The 22930-nt window shown below is 40.6% G+C and overlaps 1 protein-coding gene across 2 annotated transcripts in view; it reads right to left on the bottom strand.

Moving 5' to 3' along the window:
• etv1 (ETS variant transcription factor 1) overlaps positions 1–22930 on the bottom strand; it is a 104470-nt gene that overhangs the window by 77334 nt on the left and 4206 nt on the right. For both annotated transcript variants that reach the window (XM_055661912.1, XM_055661922.1), the window contains one exon: positions 14900–14953. In XM_055661912.1, coding sequence (XP_055517887.1) covers positions 14900–14953 — 54 coding nt within the window. The remainder of the gene's footprint in view (positions 1–14899; positions 14954–22930) is intronic.

Genomic DNA, 22930 nt, shown 5'->3' with positions numbered 1-22930 from the left:
TCTTCAAGGACCTTTCTTCAAGGACGCTATTCGGAGCTTTTCGTTATTTGGAATTTCGAATAAAAGGTTGTGCACCTGTACTGAGAAGTTTTGCAATTCTAAATTCTTCTAAGGTTCCTTAAAATATGCATAACAAATTATGAACGATGTTAAATAATGCAAATTACAAAATCAATGCAGAGGCACTGCAAGTTTAACTGCTGATTTACAGCTTTAGCTCTCTGGGCTCACTCCTGACCTCTGTTCCTGTCTGTAGAGTTTACACATTGTCCCAGTGACTGTAATGGTCTCTGCTCTTCTATTTTCCTCCCACATCCTAATAAAGACCAGGTTGGTTGATAATAGCACTACTGTAAATTGCCTAAAATGTGCTGGAGTAATTCAGCGGGTCAGGCAGCATCTCTTGAAAACATGGATGTTCTCAACAGACGCTGCCTGAACCACAGAGTTACTCCAGCACTTTACTTTTGATTGCAGAGGTGAGTCGTGGAATCACGAATATAATTCGATTTGTGTAAAGAGATTATTCAAGAGTTCAAGATTGCTTATGTGTGATATGGATATATGAACTGAAACAATGAAATTCCAACATACTGCAGCTTTACAGGCACATGGTTGACTCAGTGTTGGTGGGCCGAGGTGTCTTTTCCCATACTATAAATACAGTTCACAAAACATTTGGACAACTAAATGTGAATAACCGTATACAAAGGTTGAAATTATACTTCAAGATAAAGACCAATTGCTTAGCATCTTATACATTATTTATCACTGTGCTTGGATAACATTCTTGTCAGAGCCTTTGACAAGATATATCTGCAGAATAATTAAACATTATCAAGAAATATTGGATGGGGCCCTGACCTACCACTTCTGAAATGTTTATTCCACCTTGATCTTCTTTAATGGTATCTCCTCCATTGTTACAGCATTGGAGACCATTCAGCTCATTAAGTCACTAGCAGCTCATTGTGAATATAATCCAGCTCGTCCCACTCCAATACTCCCTCCCATAGTTCAACAAATTGTTTCATCCTGTTATCTTGTGAACACACTAATTGGATTAGCCCCCATGACTTTCCACCATCAAGGATGCAAGATGGTTTAAGAAGCAGATGAATAGGGAAAAGAAAAATCAGTGCCTCATAAGTTAAGAAAGTCATCTTGAGTGACATAGGTAATGGAATATGAAGCTCATCTTTTGTCATCCAGAATCTCTAGGTTACAGGATGTTAGATTCAATCTGGATGTGTGGCTTTAAAATCAAGACCTCAGACTCTTTTGGAGGGTGAAGAGCCAGCTTCCCCATCACTGCTGCCAGGTTGCATGAAGTTCATTGTTCATGCACTACTGAACGTTAGTTTTGCAATCAAGCAGGTCTAACTGGAAACAAAAACTCATGAGCAGACTTCTGATGGGTATTTATAGTTGGTGAGTAGTCTCGTTCAATAAAAAATAAAATATACAAAAAGATATCCGAAGAACAAAGTCTCCTCAATGTTCAAACTGATAAACATAAATGATAAAAACAGAAAGTGCTGAGAATTGTCAGGCAGCATTTGTAGAGAGAAAATTGTACATATTATTTCAAGTCAATAACTATTCATCAATTGCCTGAGGATGGATTTGATGAAAGGTCGTCAACCTAATTATTTATTCTGTTCTTCACATCACAGATGATTCTCTGATATTTTCTGATTTACTTCGGAATTTTAGCATGTGCAATTGGTCTTTTCAGTTATTAGTGAGCATGTGCACAAGATAACTCTGCTGACATGAAAATTATATAATCAAAAATCTTACTATTGTCAAAGTTTGAAATCTAAAATGATCTGGTGATTTATGGAGTCAGCTCACTAATTCGAGCCGTTCGTCATTGGCCGACAGTGCAGCAAAATAATATTGTAATTAACCTAAACCATCTTTGGTTAAAGATGGTAATGTCTGCTGGGATTGCCATTCCCAACGTTGTCCAATGGAAAAACGAGGAACTGCAGATGCTGGTTTGCAAAAGAACACACAAAATGCTGGAGTGACACAGCGGATCAGGCAGGATCTTTGTCAGAGAGAGGATGAAATGCTGCCTGACCCGCTGAGTTATTTCTGCACTTTTGTGCCCAACTATGTCCAATTACCTGTGCTAGATGTTCACGTTTGTAAATATTGGACATCGTGATTACTATCATGGCCACGTAGCCTGTCAATAGGTAACAATGCAGCTCACGTATTTCACATGAAATGTTGGTGCTCCAATGTGGGGCCAGTGGTTTCAGGAGGGTTGGGAGGGGAAGGAAATTGGGGAGAAGGAACACAAATTTTATTGGCTGACATTTCAAACTTTATAATTGTATTCTTTTAAACTGCTTGACTTGACCAGCATTATTCCATCTGGCAATGTTGCAAAGTTTAAATGTTTACAAATTAGATAAAGCTTTAGTTAATCAAAGAACTGCAAAAAGCTCTTGCTGCAGTGTGGACAGTGTTTTATGCCATGCTTGAGCACAGAAATTGTGGCTATGCTGCAAAAAACAGTTTTCGGTATTCATATTTTACAACCCACTTTAGTATGTTTTAATTTCTCAAGAACTCAACAAACGTAAGGTTACAGATATTGGAATATGTGGCACACACGGTAGGAGCTCACATTAGCCACCCTAATTTTCTTTTGTGTTTATTGAAAAGTAGTGAATCAGTTCAGCGTGTTATGCTATCACTGAATATTCAAACTGCTTTTAGAATTTGATCATCAAAGGGTAAAGTGAGATTTTTTTTGCTTTGAGATCTGACTGTTTCACTTGTAAATTTGTTTGTGGTAATATAACCAAAGTGTACAAGTTACACGTGGCTTTAATCACGAGAAGCAACTCGGCAGTAAGCCAGCTGCTACAACAGCAGGATCCATCTCTGCTAAGAGATTAGTAATACTGTAGACTGAATACTGTGATGTAATTTTTGTTTTGTAAGAGCCTTTTAAGTATGTTCCAGGTTTTCAACATGGTAGAATGAGTTAACAAAAAATAGGCTTTTTTTTTAAAGCGCTACTAGATCTGGTGTCATTGTTCAGAGGCCTTTTTCATTCAGCAAAGAAAGTCTCTTATCAATTATTTAAGTGGAATTGAACCTTGTTCGAGACAAGGTTATGCAATGGGGAAAGAAGATTTTTATAGGACATAATTGCTCATTAAGCGGTTTCCCAGAATATTAGTATTCAACCTCAATCTTGCATGTAGCTTTAAGTAACATCAAAATAAAAATCCACAAAGGGCAAGGTACCGAAATGTAAGTGTTTCAAAGGGAAATACACAAAGATTCAATCCACGATTATTTGCTTTTCGTTGGAGGAAGGGTGGATGTATTGATTAGCTGCTTCATTCTCCGGTGCAATATTAACCGTGTTGGCTACAACACAGCAGAGCAACTTTACCTACATTCGGGTGAAAGCTGCTTGTGATTGGTACTTTTAAAAAGGACAAATGAATGGAAGGAATCCAGGATGATGAGACCATCAAAAATAAACTGTAATACAGAAAGACAATCAACAAAATAATCGATCGCATGCAGCATGCGCTCTAAGTCAGCTTCTATGCCAACGTCAACGATCCATAAAGAAACTGCCACCCACTTGAACTTTGAAAAATTGTCTAAGTAAAAGCAGAAGTTTAATTCAAAAGAAGCAAAAAAAGGGGCAGCTAGGAGTTTAAATGAAATTGGCATTAATCTACATAGTCAATGTTCACCGATTAGGAAGAAAACCTTAAATGTGGAGTAACTCAAGGTCAGGTCTTCTTCAGATATCGATCTGAAATGTCACCTATCCATGTTCTCCAGAGTTGCTGCCTGACCTGCTGAGTTACTCCAGCAATTTGTGTCCTTTTGTGTATTAACCAACATCTGCAGTTCCTTGTTTCTATAGAAAGAAAACCTTTTTGCTATTGGCACAAAATAACTCCTTGTGTTATTGTCATTTATTTTAAAAGAGCTGATCTACAAACACCAGTCAGTTTTAAGCCTGAAAATAATAAAAACATGCTCAGCACAAGGATGGGGTAAGAAATCTGAGTATAAAATAGTATAAATGAGCATACTTTATTCGTCAAATCCTTTAAAACAAAAAGATAAATGTGCAGTTGAGGCTGTGGTTTATTTACGTTGTTAACTAAAACAGAAATTTGGGCATTTATTTGTATTTAAATTTATCATCAATTTAATTTTGTCTCTTTATTTATGCCAGCAACACAAGAAGTTTAGAAATAATGTTTTCCTAAGATTAAGGATTTTTTTTAAATGCTCTGCTCTGTAGTTTCTGTCCATTGAATCTTTGTTTACAATATTCAATGAAAATGTTTTTTCATAAATATTCACAAAACATAAACATCATTCCTAGTTTGAAAGGTCGTGAGCCCTTTAGTAGGATTATGTAGGAGGGTTAATCAATTATATTTACAAGGCATGCAGAGAAGGCAGGTTGTAAACGGGATGATTAGCGACTGTGTGAAGCTCCAGCAACTGTCTCCATCTCTATTATATTGGGGATTTATCAGAGCTTAATGGACTGGCTTCAGTTGAGGTTCCTGGGGTGGTTCAGTTTCATGTAACCGGTTCATGGCATAGCCAAAGACAGGTCTTAACAACTGAAACTGCTGTGTCAACATTGAGAGTCCAAAAGGAAACTGGGCACCATTCCAAGTTGTCTGTTTAGATTCTAAAGACATTTCTGATATTTTAATTCTTCATTAGTTCCAAATCAAAACTCGGCATGAACACGGCAGCAACAGTCACACGGGAGACGGGGGAACTCACCCTGACAAAGTTAATCAGAAAGACTGCGCATATTACTGTTACTTTATCAAATAGGCTTAATTTTGCCATGCAGTAAGCCATGTGTTATTAAATTATATGCCCCCCCCCCCCCCCATTCCCCCACCATTAATGCTTGGAATGGGATTGTTTTTCTACATCTTTGCTACTTTTAGAAACAAATGATCACGGACCAGCCAACTGAAATGAAGTTAAAAGCTTTACCACTCAGGAAAATTTTCCTATTTTATGACTTTCTTCTTCCTTTTTTCGTGACATGCACAGTGCTACTAAATCTTCAAAGTAATGGACACGTATAGGCTCAAAGCACCAGACACCTGGGTTCAATCCTGATCTTCAACGCTCTGTGTGGAGTTTACATGGTCTCTCGTGGCTGTGTGCTTTTCTCTGGGTGCTCGGAGTTCCTCCCACATTCCACAAATGTACTGGGGGGGGGGGGGGGGGGGGGGGGGGGGGGGGGGGCTGGTGATGGAATGATCAAATTAAATTAACCCTTAGTGTTGATCAATATTTAAAAAAATTAAAGGGAATATATTGGGCATTTGAGACAGAATAAATTGCAGATCTGTGGGAAAACAACAAGGGCAAATAAGGCTGAAGAGAATGCTGTAATGGGGGTTCTATGGATCTGAGTATAATGGCCTTATATCTGCAACAGAATATGTATGTAAGGCTAGAAGTCATCCTTCAACAATGTGCAATTTTCTTATATGAAAACTTGGAATTCATATCTGCCCCCCAAGTTCTGTTTTATAAATATACTAGACCAAGTGCAGACCCGTTGTGTCTGTTCCCCCAAAGTGTTGGTTGTGGGGGGGGGGGGGGCATGCGTCATCACACACACTAACTACCCCCCCCACCCCCGGACACCCGCTAACTACCCCCTTTGATATTATATTAATATTATTAATTTGCTCCTTTTACCCCATAGCCGCCCTGTCCACTGACGCATAGCCCCCAACTTGCAGGCGCATCTAGAGACGGAGGGGGGGGGGGGGGTAGGGGGGGAGAGGGGGGGGGGGGGGGGGGGGGGGGGAGAGGGGGGGGGGGAGGGAGGGGGAGAGAGAGGGGGGGAGATAGAGAGGGAGGGGGGGGGGGGAGAGGGGGGGAGAGAGAGAGAGAGGGGGAGAGAGAGAGAGGGGGGGCGAGAGAGAGAGAGAGGGAGAGAGAGAGAACGCCTCCCCTCCCCTCTCCCCTCCTCCCCTCTCCCCCCTCCCCCTTGACACACGCACACACACAGCGGGTCCGATCTAAGCTATCAATGAGTACAGCTAATTTTTTTTTTTAACTGTCTTTGAAATTTAATGTTAAGCATTAGTGATGTTAAGTGACAAATAATTAAATTAAATTCAATAAAAATTAAATGGAATCTACAACCTGGCAGCTGGGGGGGCGGGACCAGCAGCAGGCTGGGGAGGCGGGGCTGGGCGGGGCCAGTTGGGCCAAGTGCAAAGGCATTGTGAGGTCAGCAGGCGGGGCCACCAGGCAGGCTGGGAGGTCATGGCTGGGCGGGGCCAGTTGGGCCAAGTTCAAAGGCATTGTGAAAGGGAGGGCACTGTGACTCATGCAGCAGTTTGATTTTAGTGGCAACACGTGAAGGTTCCAATCTCCCTCACCTGTCCCATTGTGATGTCATATATGTAAATGAGATCCATTGTGAGTGGACATCTGTGAGGTGGCACTTTGGCTCATGTAGCAGTTTGATTTAAAAATGTTTTGATGTTTTGTGAACAAATTTATTCAAAATCTGGGGAAATAATTGACGAAATCTAGAGAGGAGTGGATTTCTGAACTCATAAGTTAAATCCCTACCGAAATTGTAAAAATCTCCACGTTTTTGCATCTGGTATTCGAGGAAATACGTTTCACATGGTAAAAATCTCGGAGTTTTAGCATGTGGTTTTGGCAGACCAACGAATCACAGGACATACACCTGACATACACCCACACACACACACACACACACACACAGAATTTTAAAAGTATATAGATAGATGACTGTGCAGATACAGATAAATTCCTTTTCTTAAAAAAAACTGTGTAAAGCAGAAGTTAAGACCATTTTGTTACTTTGGTGTTCTGGGAAATGATAAGGCAACTCCATGTAATGAATCTTCGTAGAAACAAAGAACTGTTCTAACAAAGAAGGAAACCATTCAGCCCATCAAGTCCACAGCATCTATTAAAGCAAACCCAGCAGATCCGCTCCCCCGCTTATTCCCTATACCCCAGGAAATGACGCCATCTCAACTGCCTTGCTGTTTCCTTTTGAAATTGAGAGGCTGCGGATGCTGTAATCAGGAGAGAAAATAAAACAAACCACTGGAAGAACTCAGCAGGTTAAACAGCATAAGGACATACGTGTTTGAAGTAGAATTAGGCCATTCGGCCCATCAAGTCTCCTCCGCCATTCAATCATGGCTGATCTATCTCTCCCTCCAAACCCCATCCTCCTGCCTTCTCCCAATAACCCCTGACACCCATCCCTAAGACCTCTGACAGCATCTGTGGAGGCAGCGGGATAGCAAAGTTTTGGGTCGTGACGCTGCATTCGGACAGATCCTGATGAAGCATCTCGATCATAAACATCATCCATTACTCCACAGATGCCGTGTGACCCTGAGTCCCCCCAGTGTGCTTGATACCCTTTTAAAGATTTGGCTTTTTTCTGTCACTCCTAAATACAGAAACATCAAGATCATAACTATCACCTGTATAACGCATTTTGCTCTCAATATCAAATTGCGTCACCACTCATACCTTTCACCACCCTATAACTACCTTCTTACATAAAGCTATTGATTTCCTAATAGCTAATGAAGAGTGTCAAAGGGCCTGTTTCTATGCTGTACTGTTTGCCAACATAAAGGTGCTAAAAATGTAATATAACCATGTTATCTTTTAAACAAAGTTGTCTCTTTGACAATACGTTCTTCACTGGAGATGCAGAACAGCCTCTCCAAGGATCATGTTCAGCAGATATTTTGGGCTGAAGGGCCTGCTCCTGTGCTGTACTCTCTACGTACTGTGTACAACGCTAAGTAAACAAAAGAGAATTAAGATATTTCAATAAGAGCTACCAGTCACACCACGGGAACCACAGCCCCTTCGAGCAGACTGGTGACCATCTGGAGAAACAATGGGGTTGGCCCACTCCACTATTGCCTCATGTTTTCACAGTCATGTTTTGATATCAAATGACAAGTGAAAGTGCCGAGCAATATTTAAAGGGAATAAATGAAAATGGTTAATACCAAGAATAAGATGCTATCAGGCCGCTTATCTACATTTTATGAATCATTTTCCATATTGTATCTATAATAAATGCAACATTGACAACATTCTTGACACACAAAAAAAATCTGCAAATTCATTTAAGCACAATTCCTTATTTGTAAGTCAGAATCCAGTAAACATTTTTAAATTGCTGGGGAAACTCAGTAGGTCAGGCAGCATCTGTGGAGGGAAATGGATAGGCGATGCTTCGGATCGGGATCTTCCTTTAGTCTGAAGGGTCCCCATCCAAAACGTTGTCTGTCCATTTCCCTACTGGGTTTCCCCAACAGTTTGTGTTTTGCTCAGGATTCTAGCATCTGCAGTCTCTTATGCTTCCAGGAAATATTCACGAGTTATATGTGATCTGATGTCTTTCCCAATGGATGTAATCTCACGCCTCATGTACTTTTGTGAAACAAATTGACAGACCTGAGTGATTTAACTGAACTCGTCCAAGTTGAAATAGGATACTGCAAATAGTCTCAGAAATCAAGATAACCATCCGTTGAAATTACCTTTCTTGATCAGTTTTAAGGGAACTGTTATGTGAGGTGTGTAGCAAAATCTCAGTCAGATATTGGCTTGATGCCTCCCCATATTTAAACAGAGGAATAGACCTCTGTCATTCACTGCCTAAGGTCACACAAGTACAAGTAACAGACAGAATTGGAAACTAAGAAGCTCAGAGACTTAACAAATGGTACGAGTAAACTGGATCCCTTCCTTAAACAACCACAGCATTCTTTAAAAAGCTACAACAGTACTGAACTGTTAACAGGTTTACTGTCAGAGCAGTTTGCCAAACTAGTTTCTCGACATCTGTTACTGCATAACAAATCCACATCTCAATACTGAAGGAAAGGCTTTTGTGAGAAAAGCAGACGCTCTTTAACACAAAACGGTGACAAGATCAGGTTAGTCCTGCATTTTTATGAACAATTACAAAGATATCAGTAGACATGGCAGTTCATGTCGAAATTTGCAGTTCATTCATGAACTAGCCATCCCTACTTCAACTTACAACTCTCTTGATCACAATTCGGTGCAAAAGGTCAGCTTGATTTAAACAAAAGATTGGTATACAGCAACGCAAACCAGTGTGCACATAGACACTGGAATCAGTCTTGCAAATAAAACGTTACAAGTTCGAGAGGACAAGCTTTACATCTTAAAATGCCTTGTACTACCAGTGGTGGATTTTGCGTTTCCTGCCAGAGCTAAATTGCCCAATTTACAATACAGGGTGGATGAACGGATTAGACAATATTAAGGTATAGAGCATATGGACCAGAGCTGCCTGGGTGCCCTTTGCTTGAAAGGAAATTGCAAAGATGGTATCAAAGCGCAATACGTGTGCAAATCTTCTGCATACACATTTAGGGGAAATTTTCATTTAAGATTAGCAACAACACCATGAGACACAACCATGCAGTAAGTAGAAGGAATTCGCATCAATACAGCCACATTGAAGCTAGGTGTAGTCCAGTAAAGTTTTTATTAATAACTAGACCAAGTGGGACCCGTCGAGTCCCGTCCCCCAACACGGGGGGAGGGGTGTGGTAGTGTGGCATCACATGGGAGGGCTGGTCTCCGAACGCAGCATTGGCGTTCGCCCCGGAGAAAGGCGCCCCCCAGAGCCAATCTCCCCCATAACCCATTCCCCCAACGTAACCAGTTCGCCCAACGCAATATTCCACCATTCACCCATAGCCCCCAACTGCGCAGGCGCAACTCATTTCCCCTCATCCCCAACACTCCCTCCCCCTCTTCACCCTCCCTCTTCTCTCCCCTCACCTCCTCCACTCCCTCCTTAACCTCTCCCTCCCTCTCCTTTCCCCTACCCTCAGTCACTCCCTACTCCCAGTCACTCACTCTCACCCACCATAACCCCTCCACCCTCCCTACCTCCCTGACCCGTTGTGCCCCATTTCCCCAACACAATATTCCACCACTCACCCATTCCCCAACGCAACCCGTTCCTCCAACGCAATGAATCCCCCTTGCTCACCTCTCCCCTTTCGTACTCTCCCACTAAAGAAAATGTTTAAATAACATTTCTTCTCCTCCCATCCCCCACTCCGTCAAATCTCATAACTTCTGCTTTGGCAGCAGAGATCACATTGTGATGTCATTTTCGGTTTTTGGAATGTTCACTGCAGCGTGTGAAAATGAGAACCCATTGTGATTGGACGACTGTGAGATGCCATTGTGGTATCATCACCGGAAGATGCTAGAAAAGTCTCCCACTCACAGGCAGTTATTATTTTCAAAGTTGGCTTTTTTTAAAACGTTAAATATTAAAAACGTGAAATATAACATCAAATGTGAAGAAACTTGATACTAACGACCATGGGAAAAGGCCGAGAAAGATTCTGCAAAAATGTCCGCACTATTGGGCACCGTTTTGGCGTAGTTCCTTGATCTCACAGACTTTTAATAGAATATAGATAACAACTGTCTATGAGGACGTGTCAGGCACTCAATCAGCACCACCAGACGTAGTTTGGAGAAACAAGGTACTGCAGATGCTGGTTAACAACAAAATACACAAAGTACTGGAATGTCTCAGCGGGTCAGGTAGCATCTCTGGAGAACATGGATAGATGACGTTTTGGATCGGGACCCTTCTTCAGACTGATTGTGGTGGCGGGGTTAGGAGAAGAAAGCTGGAAGAGAGAAGGGGTAGGACAAATTCTACCACGTGGGTGACTTGGACAGGTTGGGTGAGTGGGCAGATGCATGGCAGATGTAGTTTAAAGTGGATAAATGTGAGGTATCCACTTTGGTGGTAAAAACAGGAAGGCAGATTTTTATCTAAATGGAGTCAAGTTGGGAAAAGGGGAAGTACAACGGGATCTGGGGGTCCTTGTTCATCAGTCACTGAAAGTAAGCATGCAGGTACAGCAAGCAGTGAAGAAAGCAAATGGCATGTTGGCCTTCATAACAAGAGGAGTTGAGTATAGGAGCAAATAGGTCCTTCTGCAGTTGTTCAGGGCCCTAGTGAGACAACACCTGGAGTATTGTGTGCAGTTTGGGGCTCCCAATTTGAGGAAGGACATTCTTGCTATTGAGGGAGTCCAGCGTAGGTTCACCAGGTTAATTCCCTGGATGGCGGGACTGTCACATATTGATAGAATGGAGTGGCTGGGCTTGTATACTATGGAATATAGAAGGATGAGAGGGATTCTTATTTAAACATATAAGATTATTATGGGTTTGGACACGCTAGAGGCAGGAAACATGTTCCCGATATTGGGGAAGTCCAGAAGCAGGGGCCACAGTTTAAGAATAAGGGGTAAGCCATTTAGGTCAGAGATGAGGAAAAACAGAGTTGTAAGTTTGTGGCATTCTCTGCGTCAGAGGGCGGTGGAGGCTGGTTCTCTGTATGCTCTCAAGAGAGAGCTAGATAGAGCTCTTAAAGATAGCGTAGTCAATGGCTATGGGGAGAAGGTAGGAACGGGGTACTGATTGTGGATGATCAGCCATGATCATAATGAATGGCGGTGCTGGCGCGAAGGGCCGAATGGCCTACTCCTGTGCCTATTGTCTATTACAGACTAACGGGATGAACATTTAATTCTCCACCGCCCACAACCTCCTTCCCCCACACTTTTTTTTACCCTCTCTTCTGAGGGCCAAACCAGGACGTATCCAATTCTCCATTCCACCTATATTCCTTCCTCTGGCTTCACGATTCGAACATCTCCTATTCTCATCTCATGTCTTTTGTCTTTTCATCTTACATACCTCACTGAGGTAACTTGATGATTGTGCTGGTGAGAGCTTCATCAACAACAAGGAAAAAAAACCTTCATGGTGCATTTATATAAAAATGCTGCATTAATAAGCTGCTCCTCATTGGTTAATGAAGATCAACACAGGACTTAATTTGAATGTCTCACAAGTTCAACAGACATTGTCAGTAAACCATGGAGGGATAAGGCAGGTAACTACAGACAAATGGTACATACGTCAGTGCTTGGGAAATTATTGGAGAAAACTCTAAAGGAGGAGATTTATGTTCATTGTAAAGGCAGGGACAGGGGTTGATCAGTATAGCTTTTTTCAGCGGAAATCCTGTCTAATTCGATTGAGATGTTTGAGGAGGTACAGAGGAGAATGATGAATGCAGGGCTGTAGACGTTGTCAGTATTGATCTTAATAAACTAGTTGACAAGGTACTGCAAGGATTGCTGGTCCAGAAAGTAAGGCACATGGGATCCAATGTGGGTGGCTGACTGGATACAAAATTAACTTGATGGCAGGAGGCAGAGGGTGTGATGGTAGGGTTTATTTTCTATTGTAAGTCTGTGAATAGCGGTGCTGATATCTTTGTTGTTTTTGATATTATTAACGACCTAAGTGAGAATATAGATATGATTAGTAAGTTTACGGATGACAGGAAATTGGTGGTGTTGTGCATAGTGAGCATACAGGAACATACATGTGTCAGATGGAATTTAATGCCAAATAGTGTTCTACTATTTACTGTCAACTTTCAGGGCAACAATAGACTTATTATGGCTATTAAAATTCCTTGGTGCTCTACCGTTTACTCTATATTCTATCTCTAAGGAATATTGACAAATACAGAGACCTAAGATTCAAACTCTATTGTTGCCCTGAAAGTGAATGGTGATGATGGCATATGGCATGTTTGACTTCATAGGTCGAGGCATAAAAAATCAGAGTTGGGGAGTTATATTTGTTTAGTTTAGTTTAGTTTAGTTTATAGATACAGCATGGAAAATTACCCTTTGGCCCATCGTGACGACCAGCGACCACCCGTACACTAGTTCTTTCCTAAACGCTAGGGACAATTTACAGAAGCCAATTAACCTACCAAATCCGCAAGTCTTTGGAATGTGGAAAGAAACCGGAACACATGGAGAAAACACATGCAGTCGCGTGGAGAACATACAAACATCATATAGACAGCACTCGGTCAGGATCGAACCCGGGTCTCTGGTGCTATACAGTAGCAACTCTACTGCCGTGCTACTGTGCTACCCCCAAACATTACAAAACACTGCTTAGGCTGCATTTGGAGCATTATGTATAATTCTCCAATAGAAAGGATGCCAATGCACTGGAGAGCGTGCAGAGGAGATCACCACAAATGTTTCATTGATTGAAGGATTTTAGTTATGGGGAGGGATTGGATAGGCTGGGTTTGTTTTCCCTGCAGTGAAAGAGGCTGAGGGATGATCTGATAGAAGTATTATGAGGCATAGATAGGCATAAAATTATGAGGCATAGATAGTCAAAATCTTTTTCCCATGATGTTCCCAAGAACAAGAGGACATGGGTTTGAGGGAAAAAGAGGAGGTTAAAGGGGAAATGGGACACTAAGAATATATATTTTTTTACAGGGTGGTTAATATCTGGATCTCGCTGCCAGAGGAGGTGTTGGAATGAGATTCAATTACTACATTCATAAACCATTTTGACAGATGCAAATAGGAAAGGTATAGAAGGATACGGTCCCACTGCAAACAAAATGAAATCAATGTAGATGGGGAAAACGATCAGCATGGTTATGCCTCTATGTGTCTAATGTCACTCAGTCCTCCCAGGACATAGAAACTCAGCCAACTCCCACAGCAACTCTGATTTGGTTCACTATGTTGTCAATGCTAAAAGCCAATAAACCATCTCAGATGCAGCCTATTGGCTACCAAGGCAACGATGCCGGGTTTTGTTTGTTAACAGAAGGCCATTAATATTGGGCCACAACTCAGTAATCCATTGAAGTTGAATTTGACAAAGGAGAAAACATGATTAAATAATGCAGCAATGCTGTTGATGAGCAAAGACGACAACTCACAATTTGCGTACTCTTCCCTTACTTTGGTTTAAGTGCGCCAATAGAAACATCTATTTTTAAACAATCTTTCTTGTCAATACCATTGCATGAATGCAATAGGTTTTAAATGACACACAACTGATTCATAACAGCAAATCAGAATTCTACACACCTAATCAAAGTAACATATATTCACACAAATAGCTGTTAACATTGATCCCATGGCAATAGGCCTCAAAGGGTATGGGCTTGCACTTTCATGCTTGTTATGGTTCCACTCTCACCTCCAGGTACCTGATGTGCACGCACATTGTGCGAGGCAATGTGCAATGAATACACGCCAGTAAAATATCCCATGTATGCTAGAGTAGTAACTTTCAAATGACCCTGTGTGTTTGGGAGACCTTCCCCTCAGCCCCTTCAATTCCAGGCACATTTTGCACATTCTCCATCATGACTTCTGAACGATGGTGTCAGCTCATCGAAGGAAACCATCAATCATTGCAGGAAAATGGTGAAATCTGATGACCGCTGGGGTGCCGGTTTGAAAGCGCACACTGAAAGTGATAATATGTGGATTTTATGTGTATTAATCAACAGTGATGCCTGTGTATCGCAGTGAATGCCCAACGTTTTCAACAGAGCATGCAATGAATTCATGTTACTGTAACAAGAGTTGGCTCAGGCAGCCGAAGCTGCATGCAATTGGTTTCCCATCTGTCTTCAGTCCAGAGAACATATGAATGACAGATCCCTCTGTGTCTAACACCTTGATCCAGTTGGTATTTCCTAAAGCTGCCTGCAGCCACAACAGCCTCATTCATAACATGGATTCTAAGTGCTAGCTTTGCTGATGTCACACAGACCGGGAAAGAAGACTCCACTGCACCCCCTCCCCCTCTGCATCCCCACCACCCCCACACCAGCACCTGACCACAAAGCAGGTTACTGTTCAAATTAAAAATAATCATTTAAAAAAATCAGTCATATTCTACTTACAATTTTCAGACTGGAAATCTGGCACAAACTGTTCATCATTGTCAGGGACCTGAGCTGTTGGGGGGAAAAAAGGAAATCTGTGAAAATATTGAATGTGAAACAATTTAAGAATATTTGATTTAAATAAAACAACCTTAAAACAATTTTGGCTTTGCAATTAAAGGCAACACATTCCAACATGATGAAAAAAATGGTTGCAAAAAAATTAGGGCAGCACGGTGGCACAGCAGTAGAGTTGCTGTCTTACAGCACTCATAGCGAGGGGTGCTGTCCATACAGAGTTTGTACGTTCTCCACATGACCTGCATGGGTTTTCTCCGAAAGGTTCGGTTTCCTCACATATTCCAAAGACGTACAGCTGTGTAGGTTAATTGGCTTGGTGTATGTGTAAATTGTCCCTAGTGTATGTAGGATAGTGTTAATGTGCGGGGATCGCTGGTCGGCGCGGACTCGGTGGGTTGAATGGTCTGTTTCCGCGCTGTATCTCTAAGCTAAACTAAAAAATTAGCAACCCTATAACTATAAATCTACAAATAAACTAAAACCAATTAGTAAATAAATGCAATTGATAACATATTAATCTTGAAGATAATAGAATCTTCACTCTGCACCATTACATTGGATGGAGCCTATTCTCTGCATATTCAATGATCTTTACTCCACTGAGGTGAAGAGTTGGCAAGATACGATTTCACAATTCCATTTCTGAAATACAGCAACCTACAACAGGAAAGACTTCCACGAAAAAAGTTGTCCAATTGGGATTGTCAGTGAATAATTTTGCATGTGGCGCAGCGGTAGAGTTGCTACCTTACAGCATCAGAGACCCAGGTTCGATCCTGACTAAGGAAGCCAATGGACGGAATTTGTACATTCGCCCTGTGACCGCCTACGTTTCCTCCGGGTGCCCCGCTTCCCTCGCACATTCCAAAGACATACAAGTGTGTAGGTAAATTGGTTTTGGTAAAAATTGTAAATTGACCCTAGTATGTAGGATAGTGTTAGTGTACGGAGATCTATGGTCAGAGTGGTTTCAGTAAGCTGAAGGGTCTGTATCCATGCCGTCTCTATAAAGTAAACTAAAAAAATGTTGTTTCTTTGCTGGACTTCCATTAAGAAAAAAGTTGATGAATGGCAGTTGCAATTTTAAAATATTTGGGCAAGTGTACAAAGTTCATGAAGTTGAAATAATAGCAGTGAATGATTCCCAAAATTGTAATTCACATAAGGGCTTTGAATTTTAACATTGAGATTGTATTGAAATATGAATATTAGCTTAGTGGCTAGACTCTTTTGCTCAGTCAGCAAAACAAAGGAACTGATCATCAGCTTCAGGAAATGGAGTAAAGTACACTGGTTCTGCAGAGGGAGATGGTCAAGAGCTTCAAGTTTCTAGGTGTAAATACCATCAGCAATTTGTCCTGGTCCAACCACACTGGCGCTACAGCTAAGAACGCCTCTACTTTCTCAGATGGTTAAAGAAATTCAGCATGGCTTAAATTAGTTTTTTTTTTTAACCGATGCCCCAAAGAAATCGGGACGTATCACAGCCTGGAATGGCAACCGGTCTACCCAAGACTGTGAGAAATTACAGAGAGTTGTGACTATAGCCCATATAGAATACAGACCAGCCTACTCTCCATCAGCTCCACTTCCATCTCAAGCAGCCGCAGGAGAGCAGGCGACAGGCGACGTAACAAAGGACCACTCACAAAAGATGCAACAAACCACCACATTCAACCCTTTCTCCCCACTGTTATCAGACTTTTGAACATATACAGCACATGCTAGGAAAGAAATTCCCAATCTTCCAATCTATCTCATTGCAGCCCTTGACATTTTTTCTGGCACTTTCTCTATGGCTGTAACACTAGATTCTGCACTTTTTGTACAAGCTGAAGTACTCATACATGGCACACTTGCCTGGATAACATGTAAAACAAAATTCTCAGTATGCATGACAATACATACCTACTCTTGGTATTTCTGTATGTTACAATGTAAACCAATACCAATACGTGTTCGGGAGAATATACGTGTTCGGCACGGACTAGAAGGGTCGAGAAGGCCTGTTTCCGTGCTGTAATTGTTATTATATGGTTAATAAGTGGATTTCCCCAATAATTCACTCCCACTTTAACTCCACACCTTTTGTTATTTGGTCCAATATCAAGAAACGTTGATGTGGGAAATAAAACCCCTTTTAAATTCAAATCCTGCCGTTTAAACATCAATCTTATATCAGAAATGTTGTGCTTCACTCAGCTGATTTTTAAATAGTATATTGGGTATGCATGAAAACTAAAATCATGCCAAACTAATTTTGAAAACAATAATTCATAATTTGAAAAAGATGCTCATTCATGAACACATGCATGCACATGAACACACTCATGGGTATACACATGTACACATTCACAAAATTCAATTTGGGTGCATTTAAAATTATTTTTTTAATTAATGGAGTTAATTTAAAGTACTAAAGATAGACACAAAATGTTGGAGTAACTCAGCGGGACAGGCAGCATCTCTGGAGAGAAGGAATAGGTGATGTTTAGGTCGAGACCCTTCTTAAAACTGGTCAGGGATAAGGGAAACAAGAGATGTAGACGGTGATGTGGAGAGTTAAAGAACAATGCATTAAAGATATGCAAAAAAGTAACGATGATAAAGGAAATGGGCTATTGTAAGCTATGTAAGGTGAAAATGAGAAGCTACTGCAACTTGGGTGGGGGAAGGATAGAGAGAGGGAATGCCGGGGCTAGAAGCAAGAGAAATCAATATTCATACCACTGGGCTGTAAGCTGCCCAAGCAAAATATGAGATGCTGTTCCTCCAATTAGCGTTTAGCCTGACTCTGACAATGAAGGAGCGGAGGACAGAAAGGTCTGTGGAGGAATGGGAACGAGGATTAAAGTGTCCAGCAACCGGGAGATCAGGTTGGTTCACGCGGGCTAAGCGAAGGTGTTCCGCAAAACGATTTGGTCTTGCTGATGCATAACAGTCCACATCTTGACAACAGATACCGTCAATGAGGTTGGAGGAGTTGCAAGTGAACCTCTGCCTAACCTGAAAGGATTGTTGGGGTCCCTGGACAGAGTTGATTGAAGAGGTATAGCGGCAGGTGTTGCATCTTCTGCAGTTGCAGGGGAAGGTGCCCGGGGAGGAGGTGGTTTGTGTGGGCAGGGATGAGTTAAATTGAAATATTTTAATAGATTTAAAGTACTACTTAGATCCGGTTTTCGTATGAAAATAACTAAGCACTCCTTTACAAATGTAAATAATCAATTTTGCGAGTTCACCACCATTCAGATCAGAGAAACTTCAAGATCAATTTATTGTTTTTGCAGGCTTACTTGAAATCAATTGGTAAAATGGCTGGGATCCATAATTAGCTCAATGCCATGAATGAAGAATTAAAAGTTGTTCAGAATTCTGCTCTTAAACATTATCCAAAGACTCTTGTGGGCAATGTACTCGGATAGAATTTGAACTGATGAATTCTGCAGTTGAATTGCCTATATGTACGCACTCACGAGCAGCCCTTTACCAATTAGTTTATCACAGAATGATAGCAATACTTGGATCCATATCTGAGGAAAGAATTTATAGCTTTGGTCTAGAGGTATGAAAAGAAAGTACCAGAAAATAAAAATACATGAAGACTATAAATGAGAATAACATTTTGATCAACGAGACAATTTACTTTATATAAATGAAAAATAAAAACAAAATGCAGATATTGGAAATCCGACATAAAAACAGTAAATCCTGCAAACCACAACATGATATGCATATAGGTAAGTGCAATGGTTGGCATGGCCTGGTGGGCAGAAGGTCCTGTTTCTAGTATGACTATGACTATGACTCTACAGTTTCTACAGTTACTCTGCAAGTGGAGAATCTGGTTAGTTGTTGGGTCATATCACAAAACTGTGTGTGACCTGCACAGACTTCTTTGACCCTTCAAATAAATGAGTATCCCCAACTCAGAAAACTGGTCTTGTCTGGCTGACTTGTCCACTAGCCTTATGAAGATGTAAAATGATCAATGTAACTACTGTTTAGGGAGTACGGTGTCCAACCGGAAGTTTTGTTGCGGGTGGGATTTGTTGTGCAATGAGTATAAATGGGAGACTGGAAGCCCCTGTTTAATCACAGAGACCATGGCTTGTTGTGTGACACAGATTTTTTTATTCTTACATTTTACTGCCTGTGTGGGCCTTTGTTCTAAATTGTTGTATTGCCAATTATTAAAAGTAAACTTTTGTAAAATATCAATTTTTGCATAGTTCTCAAGATTGACCACAACATGATAAGACCATAAATGCTTAGTGATTACCAGTGGAGCCTTCAAAGTGCATGGCCCTGCTCATTTTGGTGGATTTGTGATCTCCTACAACCATCACTGCCAGCAGTCAGTATAGATCTAAAGATCTTTCCGCATTTGCGATTTCCACGACAAAAGCAACATTTATACAATTATTTTTAAAATTAAATTTAAAAATTAATTTTAGGTTTAAATTGAATTTTGATTATCCCTGATATGACTGACCAAGAGGCTTTTACTATTGTTATTGCTCTATGTACTTAGGTTTTGGCACTATCGTGTCTAATTTACTTAGAATAAATGATAATTTATTGTGCATTTATTATTATTGTTCCATTTAATGTGCCTATAAAACTGCAGCAAGTAACAATTTCATTGTTCTGATTTAAATCGGTGCATACGATACACACTCTTGACGCGCAAAATCCTAGAATAATGTGGACTTTGTGGTGAATACAGGCACGCATTTCATCCCCCCATCAATTACTCTCCATAATAAGGGAGCCAAGGTTTTTGCAACTGCCAGATTCACACATAAAAGTAGGAGTAAAAATATTATGTCACTCTGAAAGCCTTGGTTTCTGTCACGAAATAGGGGCATCCAGTCCCCTGATTATACTCATGACACAACATAACCCAGCAGCAACAAAACACCTGCCTGCGCACAGTTCTCCTTAAATAGGAGTCCGAAACAAGCACAAACATAATGTTTCTTTAAACCTTTGGCCTAAATAGGCTAAAGGCCAGAAAAGAGTCGCAACTTACGCTATCGAGTTAATGTCAAGCTCACTTCTATTTAGCCGGCATATTTAAACTAAAGATGGCATAGAATGCTCCAGTTCTGAAAAATAGGATTAGTATTGACAGGTATTTGATGGCCAGCACAGAATTAGTGGGCGGAAGGGACTTTGTTTTATGCTACACGACCGTGATTTAATAAACCACAACGAGGAATCTACAGTTTGTATCCATTTCTCTCAGAAAGAAAATGGATTGTTTTGTAAATAAATTGATACCTTAAGAACCGCAAAAAAAGTCAAATTTAGCATTCTCTTATATTTTAAAACAATAAATATGATATCCTGTACAAATTTAGTATTGAACACAAAGTTCTGAAGTAACCCTTTGGACCCTTCATTACATCGAAAATGCCCAAAACGTTGCCTATCCAACCACTCCAGAGACATTGCCTGACCCGCTGAGTTACTCCAGCTCTTTGTGTTCTGCATGAGATTCCAGCAACTGCGGTTCCTTGTATCTCCTGTCATTTGGCATTCAGTTTGAAGGCAATTCCAGGTCTCGCATGTCTGAATGGCCACCATAAGGATGGTATTCTCAGTCCTCCCTTGTTGAAAAAAAGCTTTCAGAAACATTCAACGAACTAAATATATCAACAAACTACAAATGACAGCCTATACAATTGAATTGTAAAAAATAATTCTGCCGAATGGATCAATTTATTTTCTATCTATTTAGTACATCTGGTTTAATTGTAGTCCCCATCCATTTGGCTTCTCTACACTTTTTAAGTAGATAGTAATTGACAGTCAAATATATTATAAAAAGAAGCTCCATGATCCAATCTAACAATGAATAAGATAACTGATTATAACAGTCACAGTACAGCAGTGTGGAAAAATATACTGAACTCCATCTTGATCAGGCTCTGGAATGTGTGGTCAGATCACTAAAACAATGTCACGCCCTTTAGCCTGGGGATTAGGGGTGGGGTTGTAGGAAACAATGGCAGACGTAAACTTGCACTGTCCCGGTAAACACTGCAAAGCATCTGCACTTTACATTCAAAACCAAAACGATGAAATTTAATGGTATACGCAGTACCTTTTACAGCTTGGGGGTTTGCACTGATTTTTATTTGTTTGGAGCTGATATTCAGCAGAACTGTTATTTAAGTGCTATCTGGTAATAGAACAGTATCAGGCAAGTCTATACGGAAAGAAAATGGTGCGGTGCTGCCCTTCAAAAGCTTTTGTTAACCTGTGTAACAGTATATTCCACAGAAGTAAGTGTTGTTAGTGGTAGACTACTCCGCATTTAAACACATGTCCAAGCAGTTTTTTTTAACTTTACCTACACTCCACAGATGGTTTTTGTCATCTCTTGCCCCCAAAACAGAAAAAAGACAACTTTATGAGTGAATTTATGTAAGAGTGGAAGTTTTCTTTTGATATTCTATATCTGTCTATGTCTACAGCAATAGAAATTTACATAACATAGCCCTACTCTTTTTAAATGGTCTCAAAACGTGCCTGAAGACTGCTTCAATTCCAAAAGCATCATATTTTCCTTTCTTAATGAGCCACCCTGATGGAACCTTGTACATAATGCATAATTTCTTTCACAACAGTTTGTGCAACACGATGACCATTTTACCCCCCCCCCCCACCCCACCCCCCAGGGTATTAGTTCCACACAAAAATCAATGCTAGATTCAACTCCTAGACCCACCATTAACTTAGGTTCTCTCTCCACAAATGCTGCATGACCCACTGAGTATTTTAACCATTTTTTGTTTCAATTCAGATTTCTAGCAGCTATGGTGTTTTATTTTAAGACTGCCATTGCATTATCATGACTGTGATTAGTTTAGTTTTAGAAGTTGCAAGTCAATTTCTAAACTAAGAAAGCTAATACAAAAGCATATCTTGAAAATGAATCAATAAAATTAAACTCGCGAGTAGCCATTAAGATATTTTTGGGGAGCTGACCAAAAAAATAGGATTGGTGGCATGACACCAAGTTTATTGACACCACTGGCTAAAGAAAAACTATAAGAAGACACATGTAGAAACGGCGTCCAACAAACGATAGAGGCGGAGAGAAATATTGAATTACAAATAAAATAAACACAATGCAGGTATATTGCTTTGATGTAAGCGAACCGTTCTCCATTTACGCTCCGTTAGCGGTCAGTAACCACACAATGCCACACAATGTCAAAACGCACTGGCTGTTTGGGGCAGACTGAAGTTGCTCCGTATGTACCGAATACTTCAAAAATATATATTTTTTACCTAACGTGCTTGGCTCCTCTAGTATCTTTGCTCAAAGCTGTCTCTTTAAATTACAAGCCAATAATCCGTGCACAACAGAACGGAAACAACTCGGATACATTTCTACCAAAAGTAGAAAGAAAACAGCATTTATTTTTTGATCAATTCCATTCTGTTGCTTATTCAAAATGCTTTCTGGATCCTGAGACACTCGAGTATACTTTGGTTACTTTCTATCTGCTTCCAGAACATCCTGTCCCCAATCATTCATTCTTCCCATTAGTGTTTCCCAACTTCCAACTGCAGCACACACAACGCATCGGCAAAAGGCGCGGTGTTTGCAGACGGGAATGGCAATAATCCAGCTGCATAGTTATTTTGCAAATGCGTTGAAGGGATAACGGCAGATTGTTTTGTCCAATGTTATTTTTAAAAATAGCGATCGTAACAAGCAAACAAAAAGTTGCCAAAGGAACATGAGCGTTTGACCAAGTTTTGTTACAACAGGACATCGCTGAATCAAAGATCCTTGCGCTTAATACTCTACACACCAACTATATATTATTGATAATATGGACCATCCCTCCTGCGTTCTTTACCATTGATACCTTATATATTATAGTTTATCAACTATCATATATATATATATATATCAGTATTACTAGAGTTCACCGAGATTGCGCATAC

The sequence above is a fragment of the Leucoraja erinacea genome, chromosome 2 (assembly GCF_028641065.1).
Source record: "Leucoraja erinacea ecotype New England chromosome 2, Leri_hhj_1, whole genome shotgun sequence".
Taxonomy (NCBI): Eukaryota; Metazoa; Chordata; class Chondrichthyes; order Rajiformes; family Rajidae; genus Leucoraja; species Leucoraja erinaceus.
The sequence above is the reverse complement of the archived record's forward strand: the minus strand, read 5'-3'. Positions and strand labels throughout refer to the sequence as shown.